The 25,540-nt window shown below is 37.2% G+C and overlaps 1 protein-coding gene across 1 annotated transcript in view; it reads left to right on the forward strand.

Moving 5' to 3' along the window:
* The first annotated feature begins 1,796 nt into the window (after window positions 1-1,796).
* The window catches only part of LOC116516611 (zinc metalloproteinase-disintegrin-like ohanin), a 57,287-nt gene continuing 33,543 nt past the window's right edge, over window positions 1,797-25,540 (forward strand). The window contains 4 exon segments of the mRNA XM_032229215.1: window positions 1,797-1,959; window positions 22,302-22,408; window positions 23,774-23,804; window positions 23,807-23,843. Coding sequence (XP_032085106.1) covers window positions 1,797-1,959; window positions 22,302-22,408; window positions 23,774-23,804; window positions 23,807-23,843 — 338 coding nt within the window.

Here is a 25,540-nt window from a genome sequence, read left to right on the forward strand (position 1 = left end):
TATAAGTGTCAGAAACTAATTTCTCATGTGCTGTTGTGGTAAACAATAACAACAAAGATTAACACAGAAAATTGATTTATGGAGTAATTATCTTATTATCAGTCAGTCAATAAGCTTTTTTATGCTTGAACTTTGATAAAAGGAAAATATTCTAGTTCTAGCAAATAAAATGATAATAACATTAAATATTATAATCATTAAATGGATACAGTCAAAGAACCACATATTTCACATGCAGAAAAAAATAAAATGTAGCCACATTCATAGAAAATAAAACATTTTAATTAGGCAATAATAATTAAAATAGAATTAATCTGAGTCTCCTGGAAAGGAACAACAGTTATAATAGGGGAAAAATACATGATGATCTAGAAGCTTCCTTGATTACCAACTTGTGAATGATAATCTCATTTTTCGAAACCAAATATAGAGACAGAAAAGCAAATTAATTGGGGTATATGAGGTTATTCAGTTGGATAGCAGATATGAGGATAAAATAAAATAATCTTTATTGTCATTTTTTACTGGCCCACAGTAAAAATGAAATTCTGTTGCCTCCTCTCAAAAGAAAGCATATCACTATATATATGCACATGCATAACAAACATATACACATGCTATATACATTCATAAATATATACTGGAAAAATCACTGACCATTTTGAATACATAGCAGAAAGAGGAAACTTGAGAGTTCACAAGCTTGATGCTATCTGGATAAAAAGAACTTTAAAAGCAACCTTATGTTTGCAAGGCATGTATATATAATAGTACTAGTTTATCATTTATACTCCCCCAAGATGGAAAAGCTAAATTCAGGATAAGGTATGGCTTGAGGCTACTATTATAGCTGTTCACCTAGACAGTTTTTGCAATTTTATTTAGTTTGGTGTCCTTGCAAGAGAGGATTTCTGGTGATGGTAAATGCAGAAGTCTCACACACCTCCTTGTTTCTAAATGAAGAGAAGGTTTTTTCCCTTTGTCTTTAATTCATCTCCACGTTCCCATTCAAGAACTCTTAAAAACTACAGAATAACAGAGCTGGAATTGACCTTGGACATTTTCTACTCCAATCACTAGAACGTTTCCATGCTGGAAATAATAGTTTTCCAATCTCTTCTTAAAAACCTCCATGCTGTAGCAACTTCTGAAGGCAAGCCATTCCACTGACTATTCTCACTTTGAATGCATAATACGTCAGCTTAAATATGCACCACCAAGACATAAATCTTTTATTTCAGATAAAAGAGGTTTGGTAGAGATGTTCTACAAAGGATCCTGGTGTCTCTTAAAAATTGAAAGATCTATTATGGCATAAAGCTTTTGTATTCCTGTAGTGAAGTCAGGAATCCTTTTGGAAGATGCATTTACATGGATTCAGTCTTTTCCACAATAAGATCATTTTTCAAAGATTATAAGTCATGTCATTGAGCTTCCTGATTAGCAAATACTGTAGCACTAAGTGCTAGCAATATTAAAAGGATGCTAGATTGTTCAAAAGTGCTTCTAACTCACCATAAAAACTATATGTCTCCTTGGAATTTAAAAACTCATGTACAAAGTACCTAAATTTAATTGTATTAATATGCCGGGTAGGAAGAGATCTGCTGTGACCAATTAAACTCCTCCTTTGGGCTTCTGCTTTGGGGAATGCCTTGAAATAGCCCTTCCCATCCAGCTATCATTTCTAGAGTGACGTATGCTAAGCCAGCTGGAAACTTGCCATCCAATAGTACTGTTACAACTTAGAATTTGTGGAAATCCTTTAGCAAATACCTTATCATATAAGAGCATGAATGAAGCTGAAGGACTCATTAATTGCTTCTCACAGTCAACAGGACAAAAGCTCAGTTTGTCTTGAAAGCAAAAAAAGATTCTTTGTCTGCCAGCCAAATCTAGGCTCCAAAATGTTCCAGGTTCTCTTGGTAACCATCTGCTTAGCGGTTTTTCCATATTAAGGTAAGATATTTTATTTGGTTTCCTTGTTCAAATTCTTACAGCTAAGAGATTATTGCAGCCAACAGATTACTAGATTGTTTCCTTTGATGATTAAGCAAAATTTGTTCCACTTCAGTTTCTACAGACCTACCAAAAGAAAATTCAAAGATTATATTTGTTATGAATGTTCATAGATTGTCTTTTGTAATTGCTTAAACTTTGTCAATCAGCAAACAGATTTTATAAAAAGAAAAGATCTAAGATCCTCAAAACAAAAACATGTTCAAATTGGATAGAAGGTTTTCCAATAATGTGAGTAGAAAAGGATTAGAAGACTGAAGAGGACACAGAGAGAGATCTTGTTAGAAGAAAAATCTAGGAAGGAAAATAAATGAAATGAAAATCTAGGAAGGAAAATGAAATGAAATGAAAAGAAATGAAGTATTTTCAGTTTTAATCTTTTTCCACTATGTCTATTAGATATCACAGAATTAGGCTGGCATAATATTGAGCAAACCACAGCTAGTGTTATTGTTGTTATCTTCAGAGAATCTTCAAACTCAAACTTGTTCATTTTCATTTCATTTTAAAGTTTGTTTATTGTTGTGTTTTGTAAAGGGAAATTATTACAAAGTCACATATTTGTCAGAGTTCATAGACTATGAAAGTGACATTGGGTTGTAATTGAGACCTATAACCTGTTTTATTTTTTGGTTGGATCTGATCCTATTTAAAACCTTAGAGATCTTAATATTTTGAATAATATTTTCATAGAGCAATTTATAGAGAGAGCTGCAAGTAAAGATGACATATGATTAGGGTGACCAGATGTCCCGCATTTGGCGGGACAGGCACGATTTTTCATCATTTTTCCCGCGTCTCGCCCGCTTCTCAAAAACCCCCGCTTTATTTTGGCGCTCGCTGGCTCCCCCGCCCATCATCAGCTGCCGCTAGCTCGCTCGTTCCGTTCCCCCATCTATTCTATTCTACACTAAAAATCTAAGCCAGCCCAGCCTGCCGCTCACTGATTGGCCTGGACTTCAGCCAATCAGTGAGCTGGCTGGGATGGAAAACGCGGCGTGCTTAAAGTTTTCCATCCCAACCAGCTCACTGATTGGCTGAAGTCCGCTTAGCATGCCGCATGAGTCGCAGGAGTCTCCATTTCATTTCGCCTTCGCGGCCATTTGCTTTGTTTTGCTGCTTCACTGGTGAGTAAACCGGGAATTAGTAACCTGCGTGGGGTTAGTGAAACAGCCGCCGCCGCCCTCCTCCACTTCCCTGTGTGCGAGAAAGGCTCCCGCTCGCCAGCCCGCACCAGCCCGCTCACCCTTGGGCTCCGGGGGCAGCACCTTCCCAGCTCCGCCGCTGCCGTGCTGCTTCCCTCGTGCCCTGCGGAGTTTTCCCTGTGTCTCCCAGGTCACGCCCATCCTGTGTGCGAGAAACTCCGCAGGGCGTGAAGGAAGGCGCTGGGGAGGTGCTGCCCCCGGAGCACAAGGGTGGGTGGGCGGATTGGCGAGCAGGCGCATTTCCCTGGGTCTCCCAGGTTGCGCCCGTCCTGTGTGCGAGAAAGCCGTCCGGGACGGCTTTCCCAGCCTCCTTTCTGTGCCCCTGCCCCGGTTCCACCTCCTCCAGCTGGCGGCCAATGGGAGGGAAAGGCGGGAGAAGAACAAAGGCGATGATGGCGCTGCTCTTCTCCGCCCTCCGCTCGTGGCTCCATGCCCACCCCAGCCTCCTGTTCACCCCGGATCCAGCCACCTAAGCAGATCCCTTGCCAAGCAGCTCTTGCAGGGGATCCTCTAAGGAAAGGCTTGGCTCGCAAACTGTCTTCAGGAGCTGCGCAGGGCGAGCCCGGTTCTCGCCCTTACTTAAGATGGCGGGCCCGTCCTCGCTTGCGGGGAGCTGCCTAAATCTTGGTAACCGGCCGGACAGGCGGCAGAGCTTCCCGGCTGTTGCAAGATAAGGCACGCAGCTTCCTTGGGGAAGCAGCGCTCACCGCCTCCTGCCCGCAAAGGGCTTGTTTGCTCTCTTCGAAGGATGCTCCCTTTTCAGGGCAGGGATTCCTCTTCCTCTCTCTCTCTCACACACAAACACACACTCAATCATACTCTCTTTCACACACACAAACACCCTACTCACGCTCAACTTCCTTTCTCTCTCACACACACAAACACACTCAGTCATTCTCTGTCTCACATACACACACCACTCACAATCACTCTCACTCTTCCTTTCTCTCTCTCCTTCACACACCCACCCCATTCTTAAGAGACCTTTGTCCAGTGTATCTCAATTAGCTGGCCCGTTGCAAGATTTTTTTTTTTTGGAACAGAGAACTGCTTGAATACAATCTGTATCATTCACTGGAACCAGAGGTTTACTCTTCCAAGCTTTGGGACTTGTGCTGGAGAGCCCATCCTTAGGGAACTTCTCTCTATTTGAATGTGTGTATTGAGACAGAGGGCTGTCTGTTTTCTTTTTTCCACTGAATTGGTGAAAATTACTTTGTAAACTTAAAAAAAAAAAGAAAAATGGGCTGGAAGGAAGAGAGAACACTTTGAGTTAAGATGAGCCACAAGATTTTAGGGAAACAAGACAGGGAAAGAGCAGAAAGACAGAGAAGGTGAAGGTAGATAAGCAGAAGGAAGGAAGAAGGAAGAAATAGGAAGGAGGGAAGGTGAGAGGATGGAAGGAGGAAGGAACAGAAGCGAAGAGGAAGAGAGAAATGGAAAGAGCAGAAAGACAGAGAAGGTAGATAGGCAAAAGAAATGAAGCTGAAAGAATGGAAGGAAGAAGGAAGAGAAAAGGAGGAAGGGAATGAGTGAGGAAAGAAGAGAGGATGGAAGGAGAAAGGAAGGAAGAGAGGGAAAGATCAGAAGACAGATAAGGTGAAGGTAGATAAGCAAGAGGAATGAAGGAAGAAGTGAGGTGTCTCGAGGAGGGGGAAAACATTTAGTGACCAAAGTTACAATGGCATTGAAAAAAGTGACTGATGACCATTTTTCACACTTAGCGACCGTTGCGACCATTTTTCACACTTAGCGACAGTTGCAGCATCCTCATGGTCACGTGATCAAAATTTTGGCAACAGATTCGTATTTATGCTGGTTTCAGTGTCCTGGGTGACCTTTTGACAAAATATAAAATTTTTAATCAAGCGCTCCCCCCGCCCCCCGGTCAAAGGTGTCCCTCTTTACCAATCTGAAAATCTGGTCACCTTACATATGATAAATCTCATGAGACTGTAAAATTCTGAAAGTCCATTTCACTTTGATTACAAATATGTTAAATTGCAGAAACATGGGAAAAGTGCATGTACATTTATATCAAGATTTGCACTTGAACTAATTTTAGTGAAACTTACACAGCTCTAATATCTCATGAAAATGAAGAATCCTACTGGGCAGGATTATTAAATCTGGATAATTATTTATTATCACTCAAGAGAGCTTTTGATATCCCTTTGCTGGCATCTGAATTTTTGCATTGCAATCTATGTGCTTGCTTGGATAATTTATTTATTAAACAAATTTATATGGCTGCCTAATTCACACACAATTGAGGAGACTTAAAACATTATTTTCCTAATGTTAATAGGTTACTATAATTAATAAAATCTTGGGAAACTCCCAGTCAAACAGGGTGGAAGGATCAAGCAAGCAGGAAATTAGCCTTGCATCTTCATAGAGTTGCAAAAGGTCCAGGACTGACACTCCCCTCCCCCCAATTCCATGGAATCTTATTCATCTGTTTCCAAGAGAAGGCAAGCAGTCTAGGGAGATTCCTGCATACTAGGCAGAATACAATGAATCTAGTCCCTTGTGCCTGAAATAAAGTTACTATTTCTTCTTCTTTTTTATGCTCTTGGGTCATCTTTCATAGAAGATGATGGGAAGCAGTGATAACTGTGAACCATGAGATATGAAATTATCCTTTCTAACTTCCAAGAATGCATCAGTTTGAAATATAAAAGTTGGGTTCTAGATGAACATGGTGTAGTGGTTACAGCTCAAGGTTGGGACTGGGGACCAGATTCAAGTCCATCCTCAACCATGGAACCTCACTGGATAACTTTTGAGTCATTCTCTCTGTGTCAGCCCCACCTCATTTACCAAGTTGTTGAATTAGAGATCTTGAATTTATGCAAGAAAGTTAAATTTAAGAAGATTTTACAGTGCCTTTCAAGCACCAGATGAAAAACTCCAAATCTAATAAATGAACTGGTTATGGGTCTCCATTTGACACAGGTGTAGACTAGTTAAGTGAGTAGAGATTTATTTTGTAGATGATGTAGATATAGTCATTGAACATGTAAATTGTTTTACCCCAGAACTCAGAATTTTTTATTCCAGATTTCAATACTACTCTGCTTGACCCTAGCAATTCTAGATAAAGCTGAACCACTCAAGACTTATGAACCTCTGGACCTTGAATTATGTAGGTTATTTATGAAATATTACAGACATTTAAAAATTATTCTTTACACATTCATGCTGCTCCGCAGACACCTCATCAATCTGTATAATGTTTTTTACGAGACCTATGTAGCTGCTCAAGTTTTATCAAAATTTACACACTGAAGCATGAAAGGCATGAAATGTCTTGCCCTATTAAGGCATGAAAGAGGTAACCTAAATCTAAACATGGTTGACCTAAACAAGCCAAGATTTCAACACATTGTTAAGAATGCTATGCCAGTTATCTCATTTGAATTGTAAATCAAGATATTAATAAAGGCAATAATAAATAGGTAAATTTGCTACCTGGCTTATATCAGCAAAATAAGTTCCCATTGGAACATGCTTTTGGTCTTTCAGTGACTCAACCAGCCATGCCTTAGCACTTTTATTAAAATATTTGGTTCAATATGGGAAATAAAAATAGACTAGTGTTATTTTTAGAATTAGTAGGGCAATATTTCAATCAATCAATTCTTTCCTATTGATTAAAATCAAACATTTTGGGGAGTGAACCCCACAAATAAGTTTATTATTAGAACATCAAGTTGATAGGATGCACTTTGATTTTTAAACCAGATTACAGTGATACCTGCAAAGTCATTTGTTTGTGAGAAGAATTTGTGAGAGGAATTTACTTTACTTGTACAGAATATAGAAATCCATTATATTTCCCTCTCACTAAAAGGGGCCAGAACCTGTTACAATATCACAGCACTAACATGCTTCCTTAGGTCCATGGTCACGCCCCCAGCCCCAATTGATAAAAAAATGCATCCTACTTAATGTGTAACCGAAATCTTCTGATTTTGATATCTATATTGGTCCTGCTTCCAGAAGATGTTAGTGATCAAAATTCACACCACTAGATGGAGTCCTCCATGTTAAATAGGCATCTTTTTTTGGTATTGTGTATTTATATTTCTGATGTATGTTTCCGAAAGCTTTCATTGTGGGAGCTCAAAGAAATAATAATTAATTGGTACATTAGTAAATGTGGAATTTTTCCTACATTATTATAAGATTTTAGAACATAGTTTGTGAATTAATTCGTCAAATCCTGTGGTGCAGCACTAGTTCACCTCCAAGAAGACAAGGTTGGTGGAGAAAAAAGCTTGTTATTTGGAACAGAACATTTTTTATTTCTTTCTTGATTGTCTTCCCAAAAGTTATTAGCATTTTACCATCAATGGGGCTCCCTCTGTAGTGTGAGTTCCTTTAATAGAGACTTGTGATTATCGTATCCTATGCTCATTTTGAACAATCAATACTAAGCAGGTTCCCCCTCAAGCAAAACATTCTGGACTAGTTGCCCTCTTACTCATTTTTTCATTAATGTGGTAGAATACTTTAGAACTGCACTTTTGGAACTGTACATACTGCAAACAAGCTTTAACCAGTGTAGTCCTCTTGCCTCCATACAGGATCACTGCTATTATCATGGACAATAATATTGACTCAACTGCAGGCATCAGTGCATGCAACGGCTTGAAGTAAGATAGTGTCTTATCTTTTGTTTATTTTATTAAGACTGTAAATATTATTAATGCTCTTGTAGTTGTCATAGTTAAAACAAAGACAGTTTTTCAGTCAAATTACTTGGTTTTGATCCAAGATATCTGCAGAATTAAGGAATACTTTGTTTGAAATCAAGAAGTGGTGATGTTACAGGCATAGGAGATAAGTGGGTTTCAGATTGTGCATCGTACCAGAACGTGTACAGGAAGAGGCAAGCAGACTTTTCAGTTCTACCCAGAAGCACTTTCTTGAGCCACTGCGCACCTTTTCCAATCATCTAGATGTCTTAGCCATATAAAGATTCCAAAATTCAGAAGAGCTTTATCTTTAACCATATTCAATACCCTCACAACAGACATTACTGAAAGAATATATATATATATATGTGTGTGTGTGTGTGTGTGTGTGTGTGTGTGTGCGCGCGCGCGCGTGTGTGTGCTTTTGTTATTTGTCTATGCCAGTGATGAGTAACCTTTTCTGAACCGAATGCCCAAGTGCGCCTATGGCTCCCCTGGCAGCCTACCGGTTGGCTGCCACCACTGGGAGCATTACGGCACAGCTGGGAGTGGGATTCCCCCCCCATTTTTACCATGGGGTTTCCCTGACTCCCGTTTGTTCTTTTCGTTTCCGAGGGAAGGGGCGTTTGCTTGCCCTGTCATTGCCTATGGCTGGCCCCGCGACTTTCGCTGTTATATCCGCCGCCTACGGCCTACTTGCCTCCCAGACATTTCCTTGCCTTGCCCTCCGGACCATCGTTGGGGAGTGAATTAAGGCCTATGACTTTATTGCCATTCTGGGTCTCCTGTTTATATCCCCACTGACTTTTTGCAAGCTTATTCCAGCAGAGAGAGAGAGGACGTTGGTCATTGAGCGCTTCAGTAGGGTGACCAAAATTGTCTCTAAACAGGGGGAGGACTCTTGAGTGGTGCTGAAAAATTAATCATGCTAATATATTAACAGAACAAATATAGGTTAAAAATTAGCAGAAAAAAATTCATTGGACTGCTTTATATATAGGATTATTATTTTTGTCCAATTCAGCATCCTGCTCTGCCCTGTTCTTTTTCTCTCTTATTCAACCCCCCCGCATCTTAAAATTGTGGTCTCTTCTTCCCTTTTTTGTCTTTTCTGTAGTACAGGAAGTACAGCCGCAACATCCTTGACATAAGGACGAGAGTATCTGAAATTCTCAACTATGTAAATTTGGTAAGAAGAAATGGCAAAAGTTTTTTCACTTTTTGAATTTAAACCTCTCTGTGCCCTGACTCAGATTTTTACTCTGTTCATGGAACAAACTTAATCTTGTAAAGAAACATAGGAGATGGATTTATACAAGAATTTAACTTTTCCAGATTTGAGTGCAACAAAGCTGAGTCATTTGGCCCAGAAAACGGTTCCACCACAAAACCGCGGTAGACTAAAGCGCGCTCGACGAAAGCGCGTACGTGACATCATCACAGCGCAACGAAAACAGCACGCTGTGAGCGGTAAAGTTAAAATTAACACGTAAATCTAAACCTAACCCCCCCAAACCTAACCCTAAACCTAACCCTAGACCTAACCCTTAACCTAACCCTTAACCTAACCCTAAACCTAACCCTAACCCTAACCCTTAACCTAATGCTAAACCTAACGCTAACCCTTAACCTAACCCTAAACCTAACCCTAACGCTTAACGTAACCCTAAACCTAACCCTAACCCTTAACCTAACCCTAACCCTAACCCTAACCCTAACCCTTACCTTTACGTGAATCGGCTTGCTTTAGTGGACCGCGGTTTTGTCGTGCCACGCCAGAAAACAACTTAGTTCAGTAACTAGATTATTCCAGACAATAGTTTACTTCAGTAACTAGGTTGAATATTCATGTAGCAATAACTGGCTTAGAAATTTGGTTTGATGAAGATAAGATTATAATCAATGGATCATGATAACCCACTGTGAGATCCTTTGCAGCATGGAGACATTCAGATCTACTGAAGGGCAAAATGAATGATAATGCTCAGTTATTCACGTATGTCTCATTGATTTTTATAATTTTTTATCTTTTCAGACATTTGTACAAAAGGAAAACCATGTTGCAGAATAACTTAAAATATTATCCATCATCTTCCTCCTTTCATTCAATGCACAGGGACATTTGTGTTATGTCCAGGACACAATCAAATTTGCAAAAGAATTGTGAGAATATAATTCTGGGGTCATAAAGCAATACCTAAAAATAAAGACAAAAAAGGAGGGCTAAATATATATAAGCTAAACTAAAATTGGGATGGGGAGGGTGACCAATCTTTAGGATCTCCAGGACTTAATTCCAAGCAAAAACCCCTAGAAAGCAAGGTTGAAAATGAAGTAAGGAGGGATGGGAAGGAAGACAAACTGAGACATAGGAAGCATACCCAGACTCAGTCATAAAGATCTCAAATGCCTATATACAAATGCACAAAATCTGGGGAACAAACAGGGTGAACTTGAACTATTAATACAGAAATGTAGATATGACATTAGTTGAAATAACAGAAATTTATTCTGTTATTCCAACTAGAACATACTGATAGAAGAATACAAACTGTTCAAAAAACCCAGACCCCGTAAAAGAAGAGGTGGAATTGCATTGTATGTAAAGGACCACTATATTGCTACAGAATTGCATGAAACCAAAGACGAAAACCTCCTAGAATGCATATTGGTTAACATAAAAGAAAAAAAAGAATGACATGGCTGTAAGTGTATATTATAGGCCACCCAATCATGAAGAAAAAATAAATAGCTTTTTTGCCAACCAACTAACAAATATATGCAGGACATATGCAGGATACATTACAATAGTAATGCAGGACTTCAATTACCTTGATATCAATTGGAAAACTAATTGTGCACCAATGAGAAATCAAATAGGTTCCTGACCAACCTAGCTGACACCTTTGTTTTCCAAAAGGTAGAGGAAGGAACTAGAGTCACAGCCATACTGGATTTAATATTACAAACAGAGAAGAAGTGATAGAAGGAGTTGAAACTGCAGGAATGTTGGGTGAGAGTCACCGTATCATACTAGAATTCAATATATTGCAAACACAAGCCAGAGAACATAATGGTACCAGAGTCTTGGGTTTTAAGAGAGCTGATTTTAATAAACTCAGAGAGAACTTGGGAAAGATTCCTTGGATGAAAATCCTAAAGGGGGAAGCAACTCAAGAATCTTGGGAAACTGAAAAGTACTATCATAAAAACCCAGGCCATCACAATATCACCGATAAAGAAAAATAAGAAATCAAAGAAAAAACCAGCATGGCTGCACAAAGATCTCTTTGACAAATTGAAAGACAAAAAGGACAAGTATGAGCCAGTAGGTGGTAGTGTCTTTAAATACAAATGACTTCAGATAAAGCACATTTAAATAATTGTACTTAAATGATAATTATGGTACACTGATAGTAAAGATTTTTGATTTAAAATGTACAATTCAATATGAATAAAGTATAAGTAATGACTGAAAGAAATGCACGAAATGTATTCGTAACCAATCGACACGCTTTCTACAATATGTAATGAAGGATGATGCTTTTTTGTGTTTTTTGTTTAATTAAGACAATAAAAAAATTATATTAAAAAAGGACAAGAATGAAAAATGGAAAGGGACACATAAATAAGGCAGGATATCAGCAGATAGCCAGAATCTGCAAAGACGCAGATAGGAAAGCGAAGGGTCAGAATGAACAAAGACTTGCAACAAACGTAAAAGGTAATATATACAAAGTTTCTTCCAACATATAAATAACAAGAAAAAAATCAAGGAAACAGTTGGTCCACTAAAGAGAGAAGACAGCAAAGAAATAACAGGCAGCAGAGAGAATGCAGAGCTCCTTAACTCATTCTTTGCATTGGTCTTCATGCAAAAAAAAATTATAGCCCAACCTACCAGAAACATAACTGTAAAAGACAGACTAGAAATAAAAGTTAAAATAAGCAAAAGCATAATAAGAGAACACCTGACTGATCTTGATGAATACAAATCATCAGGACCTGATGGATTACACCCCAGAGTTCTAAAGGAGCTGGCAGATGTCATCTCAGAACCACTGTATCATATATTTGAAAAACCCAGGAGCACCAGGAAACTACCGGAGGACTGGAAAAGAGCTGATGTATTTCCCATCTTAAATAAAAGTTAAATAAACCAGACCCAGGAAACTACAGACCAATCAGCCTAACGCCAATACCTGGGAAGATACTGGAAAAGATAATAATAATAAAAAAAAACAGATGCCACAGTGGAAAAATCCATCACCTTGTGTAGAGGACAGCACTAAAATGTCAATAAGGGTTTTAGTGTCTTCATTTTGTTAAACAATTTTTTTGCAGTAATGATTAGGGTATATGTTTTCTTAGTATTTCCTGATCCCTGCCATGAGAAAGTCTACATGTCAGAATGTCTGTTTATTGTTATAGGTTCTTGACACAGATGTGATTTACTGTGCTAGAGTTTATACTTGTTTTTCAAGGATTAGTCCATCTACATTACTGGAACTCTTAATTCTTCCAATGTCACTGATTAGGACAAAATAATATTATGACAAATACAGAGGAAATTTAATGTGTGATGCTGTAAGGAGAAAGACAAGTGAAATGCCACCACAGGGCATGTGAAATTTTTGTAAATGTAAAAATGGACATTGCCAGATAAAGTTATATGGACATTCATAAGGCAAAAAAGCTAAGAGTTGTTATCTTCTTCTGATATTGTCTTTTGAGTCACTGCTGTAAATGAGAGTTGTGTACTTTTTTAAAATGAGGGGGCAGCATGGGAAGTAGACAACTTCAAAGTTCATAAATGAATGTAACATGAAGAAAGCCAAGGGATTCATCTCAAAGAAACAGGTCTGAAAATATTATTTTACAGACTTTCTGAGTATCATTCTTTGCAAGTTTCTCAAGAACAAAACATATGTACCAGGGGCGGTATTCACTTACTTTCCCTTCTGGTTCACAAATGTGAGTGCCCCCCCCCCCATGCATGCATGCGGCAAGCTTTCCGCGCATGCACTTTGGCTTGAAAACGCGCCTAAATAGGAGGACATAGAGCCAGGGCAGGTGGGCGGAACCACCAGTGTTTTCCACTACCGGTTCAGGTGAACTGGTCCGAACCAGCAAAATACCAACTCTGATATGTACTTAGGAACATACACTGGATCAGATCTCTGGCCCATTTAATCCAGCACTATGTTCTCATTATAGTGGAACAACTTGCCTCCAGGATTTGTGAAGCCTCCAACACTGGAAGTTTTTAAGAAAAGATTGGACAACCATTTGTCTGAAATGATATAGGGTTTCCTGCCTGAGCAGGGAGTTGGACTAGAAGACCTCCAAGGTCCCTTCCAACTCTTCTCTTCTCTTCAAGTGCACAAAAAACTGCACAAGAAATCCTTTGGTCTCCCAGCAAAGGCTTTCAGAGATAGTTTCTCTCCCTTCAAAGGTAATAATAACCCTTGATCGCCATGACATCTATGAAAAAACAGGTATTCTGGGGGAGGGAAAGGTTGAGGGAGCTATGTATGTCTAGTCTATTAAAGAGAAGGATTAAGGGGGACATGATAATTATCTTCCAGTATCACAAAGCAGAAGGGAGATCCAACCTAAAAGTAAGACAGTAAGAACAATAAATCAATGGAATAGAGTTGTAGATGCTCCATCACTGGAGTTTTTAAAAAACAGATTGGACTGCAATTTGACTTGGTGGTATAAAGTCTGCTTTATTGAACAGGGCGTTAGACTGAGAGACTTTTAGCCCTATTATTCAATGCTCTATTAAGCTAGTCAAGCTAAGAACCAGTGCCACTTCTCATAATGGCTAATTCTAAATGTGAATTATGTTTTTTAAACCTATTTTTTTGCCTGTCATTATTCTTCCAGGACTGACTTTGATTGGGTAATTCCTCCTCTAAATAACCTCTCCAAATTATTCACCCTGTTTAGAAACTGAATCAAATGTCTCAATAGATAAGGGGAATTGTCCAGTTTTCTATGAATCATAATGGTCACCCATTTTCAGAAGGCTATAATTCCCACAACTTTAGTATCCTCTATCATTTCATTTCCCTTGGCCATCGAATGAAGATGAACACTGTGACAGGGAAACCTTTACCTTTTAAGTAAGAATTAAGCCCATGATAGATTTCTTGCTAGTTATCTCTACAATTAATAGAAATCAACATTGTCAAAAGCAGATCATGCCAGACAAACATTTTTTTGCTTTTTTTGATGAAGTGACTAATAGAAACAACATTTAGACTTATATAGTACTTCACAGAGCTTTACAGCCCTCTCTAAGCAGTTTACAGAGTCAGCGTATTGCCTCCAACAATTTGGATTCTCATTTTACTGACCTCGGAAGGATGGAAGGCTGAGTTAACCTTGAGTCGATGAGAATCGAACTGCCAAACTACTGGCAGCCGGCAGTTAGCAGAAGTAGTTTGCAGTACTGCATTCTAACCACTGAACCACCATGGCTTTTAGAGCCTCAAAAAAGTAGCCATAAACTATTACATAACCAACATCATATTGTATTATGAAATGTTTACATCAATTCATCTTACCAAAATGTCACCAAAATTCATTATTGGCTCTTCTGCTCCCCATACACCATATTTGTACTTTATCACTTTCTTCTCCCTCCCTCCTCCTCCTCCCTACCTCCATTATTCCCTCTGTCATCCTTCCCTTCTCAACTTCCTCTTCCTCTCTCCTTCTCCCTCCCCTTATCACTCCTCAATTTTCTCCTCCTCTTTCCCCCCATTCCCTCTCTCCTATCCCTTTCTTCTTCCCTTAACTTTCTCCTCTACTTCCCATTCTTCATCTCATTTACTTGGTGTATTTCAGCTTCTAGCATGTTCTATATTATGTTGATGATATTTATAATTCCTTTTCAATATACATATTTAATTTTTCTCCTCCTTTTTAGTAAAAAAACTCTAACAGAAAAGTATACATATATACTCATTGTGCTTTTAAACCACGACCACCCCCAATCTAATTTTGGTTGAGTTTTAGACCTGGTTACCATTCGCAGCTATTCTCATCATTATCTTTATATAATTATATATCCTTACATGCCCCCAATTTGTGATTCTGTCTTTTTATCACAATAGTTTCCCATTGTAGGTATATTTCATGTTCCCTCTCCATTTTTCCATATTTTGGATTAGATTACCCTTAATTGTCTCTATATGGCAAGATTCACTGTTCAGTGTTTGTTACACTTCCTTTAATTTATTGTATAAAATAACAAGCAGTAAACATCTCACTTTTCTCATCATCTTAAAAGTTCTATATATGTCCATGTTTCATATATTTTGACCCATGCTTAGTTGTCCTTCTATTGTCATATTCAATCAATTCGCAAATCAATTTAATTATCATGTTAAAAAGGTGGATCACAAACCTCTGTTTTACAACCTCTCCATATCAGTTTCATATTTATCCATATTCCATATATTTTAACCTTTATTTAGCTATCTTTCCATTATCATATTCAACCAGTTAGCAACTACATTTTATTACCATATTTAGGAATAAAGCCCTTAACTTTATATTTTCCCATATAGTAGTTTCTAGTTATCTGATTTTTTTTCTTAGTAAGTCTTTTGTTCCACTTCTCTATTCCTGTCTTCTCCCTTTTCTTTATTTTGACACATCCACTCCCTTCAATTTGATTTATCGCTGTGGGTTAGATAAATTTTCTTACTGGTCTTTCATCTCTTCTGCACCCTACTGTTCCTTTTGCTTTAACAAGAAGTTGGCATCTTGTCACCCATATTGCAGTCTGCCGCCTCAACTCCGATTCATAACCTGCGAGGGACCTCCAACCTGTGAGGGTCCTGCAAGGGACCTGTTGCCTCCCTCTGGGTCTGATCAGACGCTGCTCCCAGGGGAGGTTCTGATCCAGAAGGATCTCAGAATTGGTTTGTCAGACAGGATTCATGTTGGTTATGTAATAGTATACATGTGATAATATGTTATGAAAATGAAAAAAATAAAAAACTTTAATTAGAAAAAAGTTGCCATAAACAAGGACTATTCCCTGTGACCCATTAGCTTCATTGGCATAGAATTAAAGAGGATTTTCCTGACAGTGAGAATAATTAATCAGTGCAATGGCTTGCCTCTAGAAATGGTGGGTGCTCCATCACTGGAGGTTTTTCAAAAGTGACTGAACAGACATTTTTCTGGAATGGTTCCAAAGACTTTAATCTGGCCCTTCTTGCTTTGATGCCTACTTTCCAAGAAAAATAAGACTTTAATCCTAGTGCAACTATGCTATAAGGGTATTTCAAATGATTGCTGCCAGTTTTGGAATATTGTGGTTTGGCAAGGAGTCATTTCTGCTCAAGTACAGTAAAGTAACATCCTCTTGTCCAGGTGGGAAATCACAGAAGCCTTCAGCTTTTTACTGACAGCTCATAAGTGACAAATGAAGCCTTGTTCTTCTTTCTTTTCTCTCAATGTTGTGACTCGAGAGGACTTTTGGTAAGCAATCTGCAAGTCCATACCCACACAAACATTGTGTCCAGGACACCCATTTTTAAATCTCCAGTTTCCATGCACCTCACTGCATCACTTTGGACAATTACTTTTCTCAGCCCAGCCTAACTCACAATATTGGGTCTGTGTGTATAAAGTGAGGGGTGATCTTTGTATATGTTCTTGAGGTCCCTGGAGAAAAAAATGGTAGGTTAATGTTAGAAAATAATAGAGATTCCCAATTGCAGCTCTTATGCAACAAATTTAAAATTGAAACAAGTTTTCTGTTTATGTTTCTTCTGTTTGACCAGAACAATATTGCTTGATTTAGTTGTTAACAACTTTTAGCAACTTTTAGGAAGTAAAAGACAATAGATACAAATAACTAGAAAAAAAGGAAAAATGTAATTGTTCTAAAATATCTAAATAGGATTAGAGTAAATACTACGGTATGGTGTAGAAACTATAGAACAGATTGAACTGATAATAACATCTTGTGAGAAAACAAATCAGAATGAGCAGGATATTTAGTAAAAATAGAAATATGGTGGGTATAAAAAGTCTACACATCTCTATTAAAATGCCAGGTTTTTAACTTTTATACCGTGCAGTTACATATGTTTTATTTATCTATATATGCATTTTTTTTCATATACTCTTATAAGACTAGTATTTGTGCTTTTCTCTTTAAAATTTAATAGAACATGTGCTGTCTAGGAGTCTAAAAACACACAGGTTAAATGGAAGTGTGAATGAGAGAATTGTATCATGAACGTTAATGTTTTCCAGTACCTTTTTTTATATTTTAAACTGAGGAGTCCTTGATGCTCTCTGAAATTGGTTGTTTTCTTCCAGAGATTTCATTACAAAAACTTCTACACAATAAGTGGAGTTCTCTGGGCAGTTTGCAAATTAAAAACTGAAAATATAGGAAAAGGACAGTAAAGCAGAAAAGTGTAAGCAGCAAAGAACTTCAGATCATTATCCTAGGTACCTGAATTCTAGGTTAATGGAAGGGCTGATTCTGAGAAAGGCTTGGGTAGCTTCAGTCTTCTTTTTTCCCCTTTCTATATTTTTTTCTCCCAAGTTTTATTCTTTATTTCAGAATATTGCAAAATATGAACAGAGTGCCAATACTTACACACAGCCCTTGCACACCAAATGGCAGGTAGACTTCTGCTTTGAAAAGATTGCTAAGACAAATTTCCATTCACATACTTGAACAAAAGCAGATAGGAAAAAAAGAGACAATTTCTTGGACTAACACAAGTGAATTCCCCAAGCAAAAATGGCATATATAAATTTTCTTTCATAGTGGGGGTAGACAAAAAATAGAAAATTATGATTTTACCAAATGAGGGAATATGTGGGGGAAGAGGACAGATGGGGAATCCTAACGCTTAGCATTCCCATGAATTTGGAAGAAGAAATGGAGAAAAAAATTAACTTGAACTTAGCTAAAGAAAGAATTAGAAACAAATTTAGATAAGGAAGCGTGTTAGATATAACAACCAGAAAATAATTTTTCATTGTTGTTGTGATGAACAACTAAAAATAATTTACGCAGAGAATGTGTTTATGGAGTAATTATCATAATTGTCAGTCAATAAACTTACTTATGATTGACCAATCATAAAAAGAAAAATATTCTCATTCTAGCAAATAAAATGTTAATAAAATTAAATATTATAATTGTTAAATTGATATAGTCAAAGAACAGCATATTGCACATGTAGTAAAGTAAAATGTAGCCATATTCATAGAAAAGAAAACATGTTGGTCAGATAATAATAATTTAGATAGAATTAATCTGGTTGCCTGGAAATTAATAGATGAACTTTTTGTTAATCAATTAAGTGTATGTCGTAAACATACCACAATAGTAATGGGAGACTTTAACCACTCTGATATCAACTGGGAGACAAACTCTGCAGCAAGTGGGAGACCAAACAGATTCCTAACAAACCTAGCTTACTCTGTCATCCAAAAAGTAGAGGAGGGAACCAGAGGAAAAGCTGTACTAATTCTTACCAATAGAGAAGAAGCGATTGAGGGAGTTGAAATTGCTGGAACTTTGGGTGAGATTTATCACATCATATTGGAATTCAATGTAATGCAAACACAAGCAATAGAGCATAACCCAACCAGCGTCTTAAGATGTTAAGTTATGATGTCTTCTTCAGAAGCAAAATATGAGAAACACAAAGAGAAATTACTGGGAGGGGTTTGAGATTGCTCAATTGGATAGCAGCTATGAAGAATGACCTCAATCCTGGAATTCTGTATTTTTAAGTGTTAATTGATCCTTCTAAAACAAAACCAAGTTCTCACTTCAAGAAAGCTCATTGGATTCTAAATCAGATTTGGCATTAAACAGAGATAAGAAAAGCATTAAAGTCAGGCATACATTTGGAGATGTATATATTGTAATACTCGTTTATCATTTATGCTCCCCTTTGTTTTTAAATTAAGAGAAGATTCCTTTCCTTCCCTTTGTCTGTGGCTTATCTTTCCCATTCAAAAACCCTTTAAAGAATACAGAATTACAGAGTTGGAAGGGATCTTGGACTTCTTCTACTTCAATACCCTGTCCAACAAGGAGACTTTGTACCATGATTGTCCAATCTCTTTAAAAACCTCCAGTGCTGTAGCACCTACAGCTTTTGAAGGCAAGCCAATCCACTCAGTGTTCCACTTTGAATGCATATTATGCCAGTTGAAATTGGCACATCTACACATAAATCTTCTATTTCAGAAATGGAGTGGCTCGTGGAGGTGTTATGCAAAGGCTCTTGGGGTCTCTTAAAACTGAAATATCTAATATGGCATAAATATTTTATATTCTGTTGTGAAGTCAGAGATCCCTTGACATGTATTCAATTTTTTCCGACAATATTTCACAGCCAACAAGTCAACCCATTGAGCTTCATGATTAGTAGCTTACATTAATGCTAGCAATATTAAAGGATACTATTTTTTTCCAAAAAAGGCCTGTTGCTCAGAAAATACTATACAAACCAACTCTTCACATTTAAAACCCCATGTACAAGAGCACCCAAAGGTAATTGAATTAACCTGTAGACCAGGGAGAGGTCTCATCTGACCACTTATCACCCCCTTTGAGGGATGCCTTCAAAGAACCCTTCCACATGTAATGGTTGGCACTAAGCCACTTGAAAACCTGCCCTCCAATAGTATGGTTGCAACTCAGAATTTTTGCAAATTCTTTAGCAAACACCTTCTCATAAAAGGGCATGAAGTTGAAGGACTTATTACTTGCTTCTCAATAAGAGTCAACAGGAATAAAGCTCAGGTTGGCTTGAAAGCAGAAAAGAGATTCCCTGTCCTCAGCCAACTCCAGGCACCAAAATGATCCAAGTTCTCTGGTAGCTATATGCTTAGTGGTTTTTTCCATATCAAGGTAAGATGTTTTGTTTGGTTTCCTTGTGCAGATTCTTACTGTCTAATTGATGTAGTGGAAGGAAATTAAAACTAAAAGTTTTAAAAACTAAAAGTTAAAATTAAAAGATTACTGCACTCAACAGATTTCCTTTGGAGCAAATCAAAATTTGTTCCACTTTAGTTCCTAAAGATTTGCCAAAAGAACACTCCCAAAGATTACATTTGTTATGAATGAATGGATTTTTTTGTATTCGCTTAATTTTGTCAAGCAGCAAACAGATCTCAAGAAAGAAAAAAAAAACTAAGATTCTCAAAGATTCTCTAAGATTTTCAAAAGAAAAGTATGTTAAAGTTCTATAAGTTTTCCAATAATGTGAGTTAAAAAAGAGTAGAAGACTGAAGTGGAGGGAGGAGAGAGAGAGAGACAAGTTTGTTTGATGAAAATTCAGTAAGCAAATGTTAAAGAACAAAGTGTTTTAGTTTTAATTTTCTTCCAGTAGATCAATTAAGATATCATGTAGTTAGAGTTGCATAATACTGAGCAAACCACAGCTAGTGTTACTGTTGTTATCTTCAGAGAATCTTCAAATTGTAATCAAACTAATCTGACACTTTTCTCAATGCAAGATTTTAAATTATCTTAACTTATTCTGTGTACTGAGATACCTTTCATATGCCAGTTTTCCTTCTGTCTCCCAAGTGATTCATTGATATAATTACAAACAAACAATATTGTATTGCCTTAAATGGTTGCCCAAATACAATAAAGGGTCAAAATCTAGCTGGAGTAGCCTGATTTTTTTTAATCAAGGAAAAATGGGGTCATGCTTACTAAGTGGGAAGCTTCCCAAATTAAAACAGTAATTTATAGAGAACAATATGGTAAAGAAGAAAGGGAGATAAAAAGGAAAACACTGCTTTTTCCGTGCTCTAAGCAGGAGGGAATAGTAACTTTTCTTACCAATGAGATGAATTGGATGCCTCCTATGTTTCTGAGAGCATCAGGTACAAATGGGCAGGTACATAAAACTATGAGTAAAGTATAAACTTCTACCTGGGGTTACTTTTGCAAGATGTCCATCAGACTCAGAAGACACATTTCCAAGTTCAAGTGCTAGTTCTGCTTAGATTTCAGTCACTTTCTACCTTAGGAAATTTCCTTCTGTCTCTCACTGTCTCATTCTCTCATTTTTGCCTTGACTAAAAAGTGAATAAATAAATCTCTTTGTCAGTTTCCCTATTGCAACATCTACTGTAGGATCAAGAATCCTGGCTTGAATCAGCTTCTGGAAAGTACATGGTGATAGTCAAGGGCTTTGCTTGGCTGCAGAATGGAAGTGGTTTTCCATAGCACTCCCACGGCCATGTAATCAAAATGTGGGTGCTTGCCATGTATTTATGACATTTTCAGGGTCTAAAGGTTATGCGACTACCATTTTTAGCCTTCCCAACTGCCATCTGCAAACTTTTCTCCCAAAAGATCAGAAAACTGGGCAAAACCCATAACCATCCTGCTAGCAACAGAAATTCTAGTCCTATTTGGGTTGTAAGTCAAGGACTACTTGTAGGTGGCGGTGCTGTTGCTCGCCACGTTTTAAAAATATCTTAAGGAAAAATAGCAGATGACCATTGATTGTCCACATGGTAACTACCCTAGGGGGCTGCAGTGGCTCATGTGATAGGATGCTGAGTCAGGTCAGCAGCTTGGCAGCTCAATTCCTGTGAGCAAATAAACCACATAAGGAGAGGAAAGGAGCCTCCTCCGATTGCCACAGCTAATATAATACCACCTGAAAAAAAATCTTTTCACAGAGGCAGCCAGCCACCTCGGCGTGCCATACGCTAAAAGAAAAAGAAAACACCCCGAACCCTAAATTCTTCAAATATGGGTTTAAGTCTGAAATCACTGAATCTGACTATGTATGTGTTGTTAGATGCCCCACTGATAACTATGATGCTATGCATTCTCCATACATATTTTTAAAGTGAAAGAAAGGCAACAAATTTGTATGGCAGTGAAATAGCACTTCAACCTATAATAATTCCTAATCAGCTGCATTTCCATAATAAGCTAGGTTTGCCTAACTCTCTCACTAATGAATATGCTGAATCATAATATAGCTTACCTTAGTTTATTGAATTGTGTGAATCAAACTATTGTGATTTCTTATTTCTAATGTTATCCTCAGCACTCATCATCGCTCTGTACAGAAGCATACACAGTGGTTGAGATTTATTTGTTTATTTTGCCGTTTATTTGAGTGGCTGACATGTTTCTTTTTGGCCCTCCCAAAGCAATGTCTCCAGTTAGACTCCCAGTTATCAAACACCGTTTAGCTAATTTCATATGGAAAAAATTAACCTGAATTTCGGTACTATGCTCCACCAGAAAAGGATTCCATTCTTCACTGATAGCTGAATAACTGTTATAGATGTGAACATGGTAGAACTTTTCTTTCCTTTTCTTGTGAAGGGAGTTCTATAATCTTGGAAGCTGGGAAGGTTAACGATTATGAAGTAGTTTATCCACAAAAAATCCATCCATTGCCCAAAAGCAGAAATCAGCAGCGTGAGCAAAAGGTAAGAAATAATCTTCATTTCATCAACTAATTTATTGATGAATCTGACCCAAAATTTTGCTTCAGATTTATGTGAAGCAAAGTTAGAATTAAAACTCTACTACCATGTGAAAGTAGTAGAGTTTTACATTTTGCCATGTGGTTCTGAGGACAAATGTCCCTGAAATTCCCACTTATTTATTGGCCTTTTTAAAGTTAAGCTTGTTCTGTTTTGTAAAGGGAAATTACTACAAAGTCACATATTTGTCAAAGTTAATAAAATATGAAAAGTGATGATGGAAAAAGGTTATAATTTGGACTTATCACTTGTTTCACCTTTAGATTGGAACTGATCCTAGTCCAACCTTTAAAGACGTTATGAATAAAACTTTCATAGGTAGATTTACTGTGTATAGAAAAATGCAAGTAAAGATGACATACAATAAGTCTCATAAGACTGTAAACTTCTAAAAATCATTGTCACATAGATAAAAATCTGTCAAATTGCAGATGTCTGAGAAAACTCCATGCGTACCTGTATCAAGATTTGCACTTAACATGGTTTGAGTGAAACTTACACAGCCCTAATTTTTCATGGGAGCAAAGAACTCTACTGGGCAGGATTATTACATATGGATAAATACTTATTGTCAGCCAACAATGGTATTCCTTTGCTGCCATTTTATGGTCATCTGGATATTTGCATTGTAAACTATGTGCCTGCAAATTTATTTATTGAACAGATTTATATGGACACCCAATTTGCACACAATTGAGAAGACTCCTGGCAACTTAGAACATTAAAAGTTCATAATGTGAATAGGTTACTATAGTCATAAAGTGTTCAGAAATGCCTAGACAGACAGGGAGGAGGGATCCAGCAGGGACTTTCCCTTGAATCATTGTAGAGTGCAACAGATCCAGGGGTAACACACAGACACACACACAGACACAGACACATCTATAGAACCTATCTATCTATTACTTTGAACTCTACAAGTGTAAACCTGGTCAGTTGTGCCTGACACAAGGTTACTATTAATATGTAACTTTAAGAGATTTCTTCTTCCTTTTTATGGTCTAGGGTTATTTTTAATAAAAGATGATGGGCAGCTGTGACAACTGTGATTCATGAGATACAGAAATATCCTTCCTAGCTTCCCAGAATACATCACTTTGAAATATTAAAGTGTAAGATGGCGTAGTAGTGGTTACAGCTCAAAGTTGGAACTAAGCACTAGATACCACTATATCTATCCTGTAATAAATGAATTAGTTATGGCTCTCCATTTAACACGGGTGTTGAATTGATCAGAAGGTATACATTTTATGTTTCTTTTTTATTTTCCTTTTTTAAAAAAGGAACACTGAACTCTTTGCATTTCAGGTGAACTATGAAGATACCTTGAAATATGAATTCATAGAGAGCCAGTGGTCCTTCACTTAGAACAAAATAAGTATGTCAGCTCAGAAGTTCTCTTAACTTTGCTAAAAGAAGGCTAAAATGCATATTCTTGGATATAATCCCACATAAATAATACTTGTATTGCTTTGTTGTGGAAATTTAGTTTAAATATTACTGTATCGTTGAGGTAGATATTGTTATTGAACCAATTAATTATTTCTCAGCACAGAACTGAGAATTTTTTATTCCTGCTTTTAATGCTACTCTGCTTCACCTTTACAATTCTAATTAAAATTGAACCTCAAGGCACATAGACCTCTGTACCTTGAATTACCAAGCTATTTTATGAAATACTTCATAGATTTAAAAATTATTTTTTATACATTCATGGTGCTCCACGGACACCCCATCAACCTGTATAATGTTCCCTAAGGTTCTGTTTTTGCTGCTCAATTTATATTAGAGTTTCCATGCTGCAGCATGAAAGTCATGAAACCTCTGGCCCTATTAAAGCATGAAAGGGGTAACCTAAACCTAAACAAGCTTGGCTTAAACAGGCCCAGATTACAAAACACCCTCGTTTTTTTGTTTGTTTTTAAGAATGCTACATCAGTCTTCTCAATGGTGCGACATTTGAACTGTTTTAATAAAGGTAATAATGAGTAGGTTTGCCACCTAACTTATATTTGCAGAATAATTAACCATTGGAACATGTTTTTGGTCTTTCACTAACTCATTTATTTTTATTAACAGTTTTGTTTCAGTAGGGGAAATAGACAGGAAGTCAAATTATTGCTTTAGTAGAACAGAATAGCATGGTTGGAAAGAGCCTTAGAGGTGTCCTAGCCCAAACCTCTGCTGAAGCAGGAGACCATATACCATTCTGGAAAAATGGTAGCCCATTCTCTTCTTAGAAACCTCCAGTGATGGAGTAACCTCAACTTCTAGAAGCAAAACATTCAATTGATTTTTCTCACTGTCAAGAAATTTCTCTTAGTTTTAGGTTGGATTTCTCACAAGTAAATAAACTACTAATGTTGCTAAAAGAAATTGTGTCATTTTCACTGCCCTAAAACCAGTAAATGCCATATCATGGTATTAAATTAGTATTGCAACCACTGCTCTGTAAACACGAGAAAAATCGTTTAGAATCCCTGATGCAATTTAATAATAGCTTTAAGAACCTGATACATAGTGGGGACATTGGGTATGACTGCCTGGCTTTGATTTTAGAGTGTATTTTTTGTATTGACTATGTTATATATGCCCTCCAAATGTATATTGCCTTTATTATTAAGCATAAGTTACAAAGAAACTGATTTATATGAGTTTCTATGTGTCACTTTGTCTTATACCATTAGAGACATTAGAAATTATAGTGTTCCCCTTTTCTACTGTTTAACTATGAAGGCTACGTAGAACTTCTTTGGTAGCATCTGGATGATCATGTTCAGATCTGGAAGCAAAACAGGGTCATAGGTGAAATGCTAGCAAGGAATACCAAGGTTATGCCTAAACTGGAAACATAGAATTATATGCCAAAGAATGGAATGAATGTGACACCAGGAGTAGATTGTTTGGAACTTCAAGAGAGATGTTTCTGTATGAAGGTTGAAGGCATAAGTTCTTTCTTTCTTTCTTTCTTTCTTTCTTTCTTCTCTTTCTTCTTCTTCTTTCTTTCTCTTCCTTCCTTCCTTCCTTTCTTTTTAAATCATTTTTATTATTTATAGTTTTTCCTTTAATATCCAT

The sequence above is a fragment of the Thamnophis elegans genome, chromosome 13 (genome assembly GCF_009769535.1).
Source record: "Thamnophis elegans isolate rThaEle1 chromosome 13, rThaEle1.pri, whole genome shotgun sequence".
Classification (NCBI taxonomy): domain Eukaryota; kingdom Metazoa; phylum Chordata; class Lepidosauria; order Squamata; family Colubridae; genus Thamnophis; species Thamnophis elegans.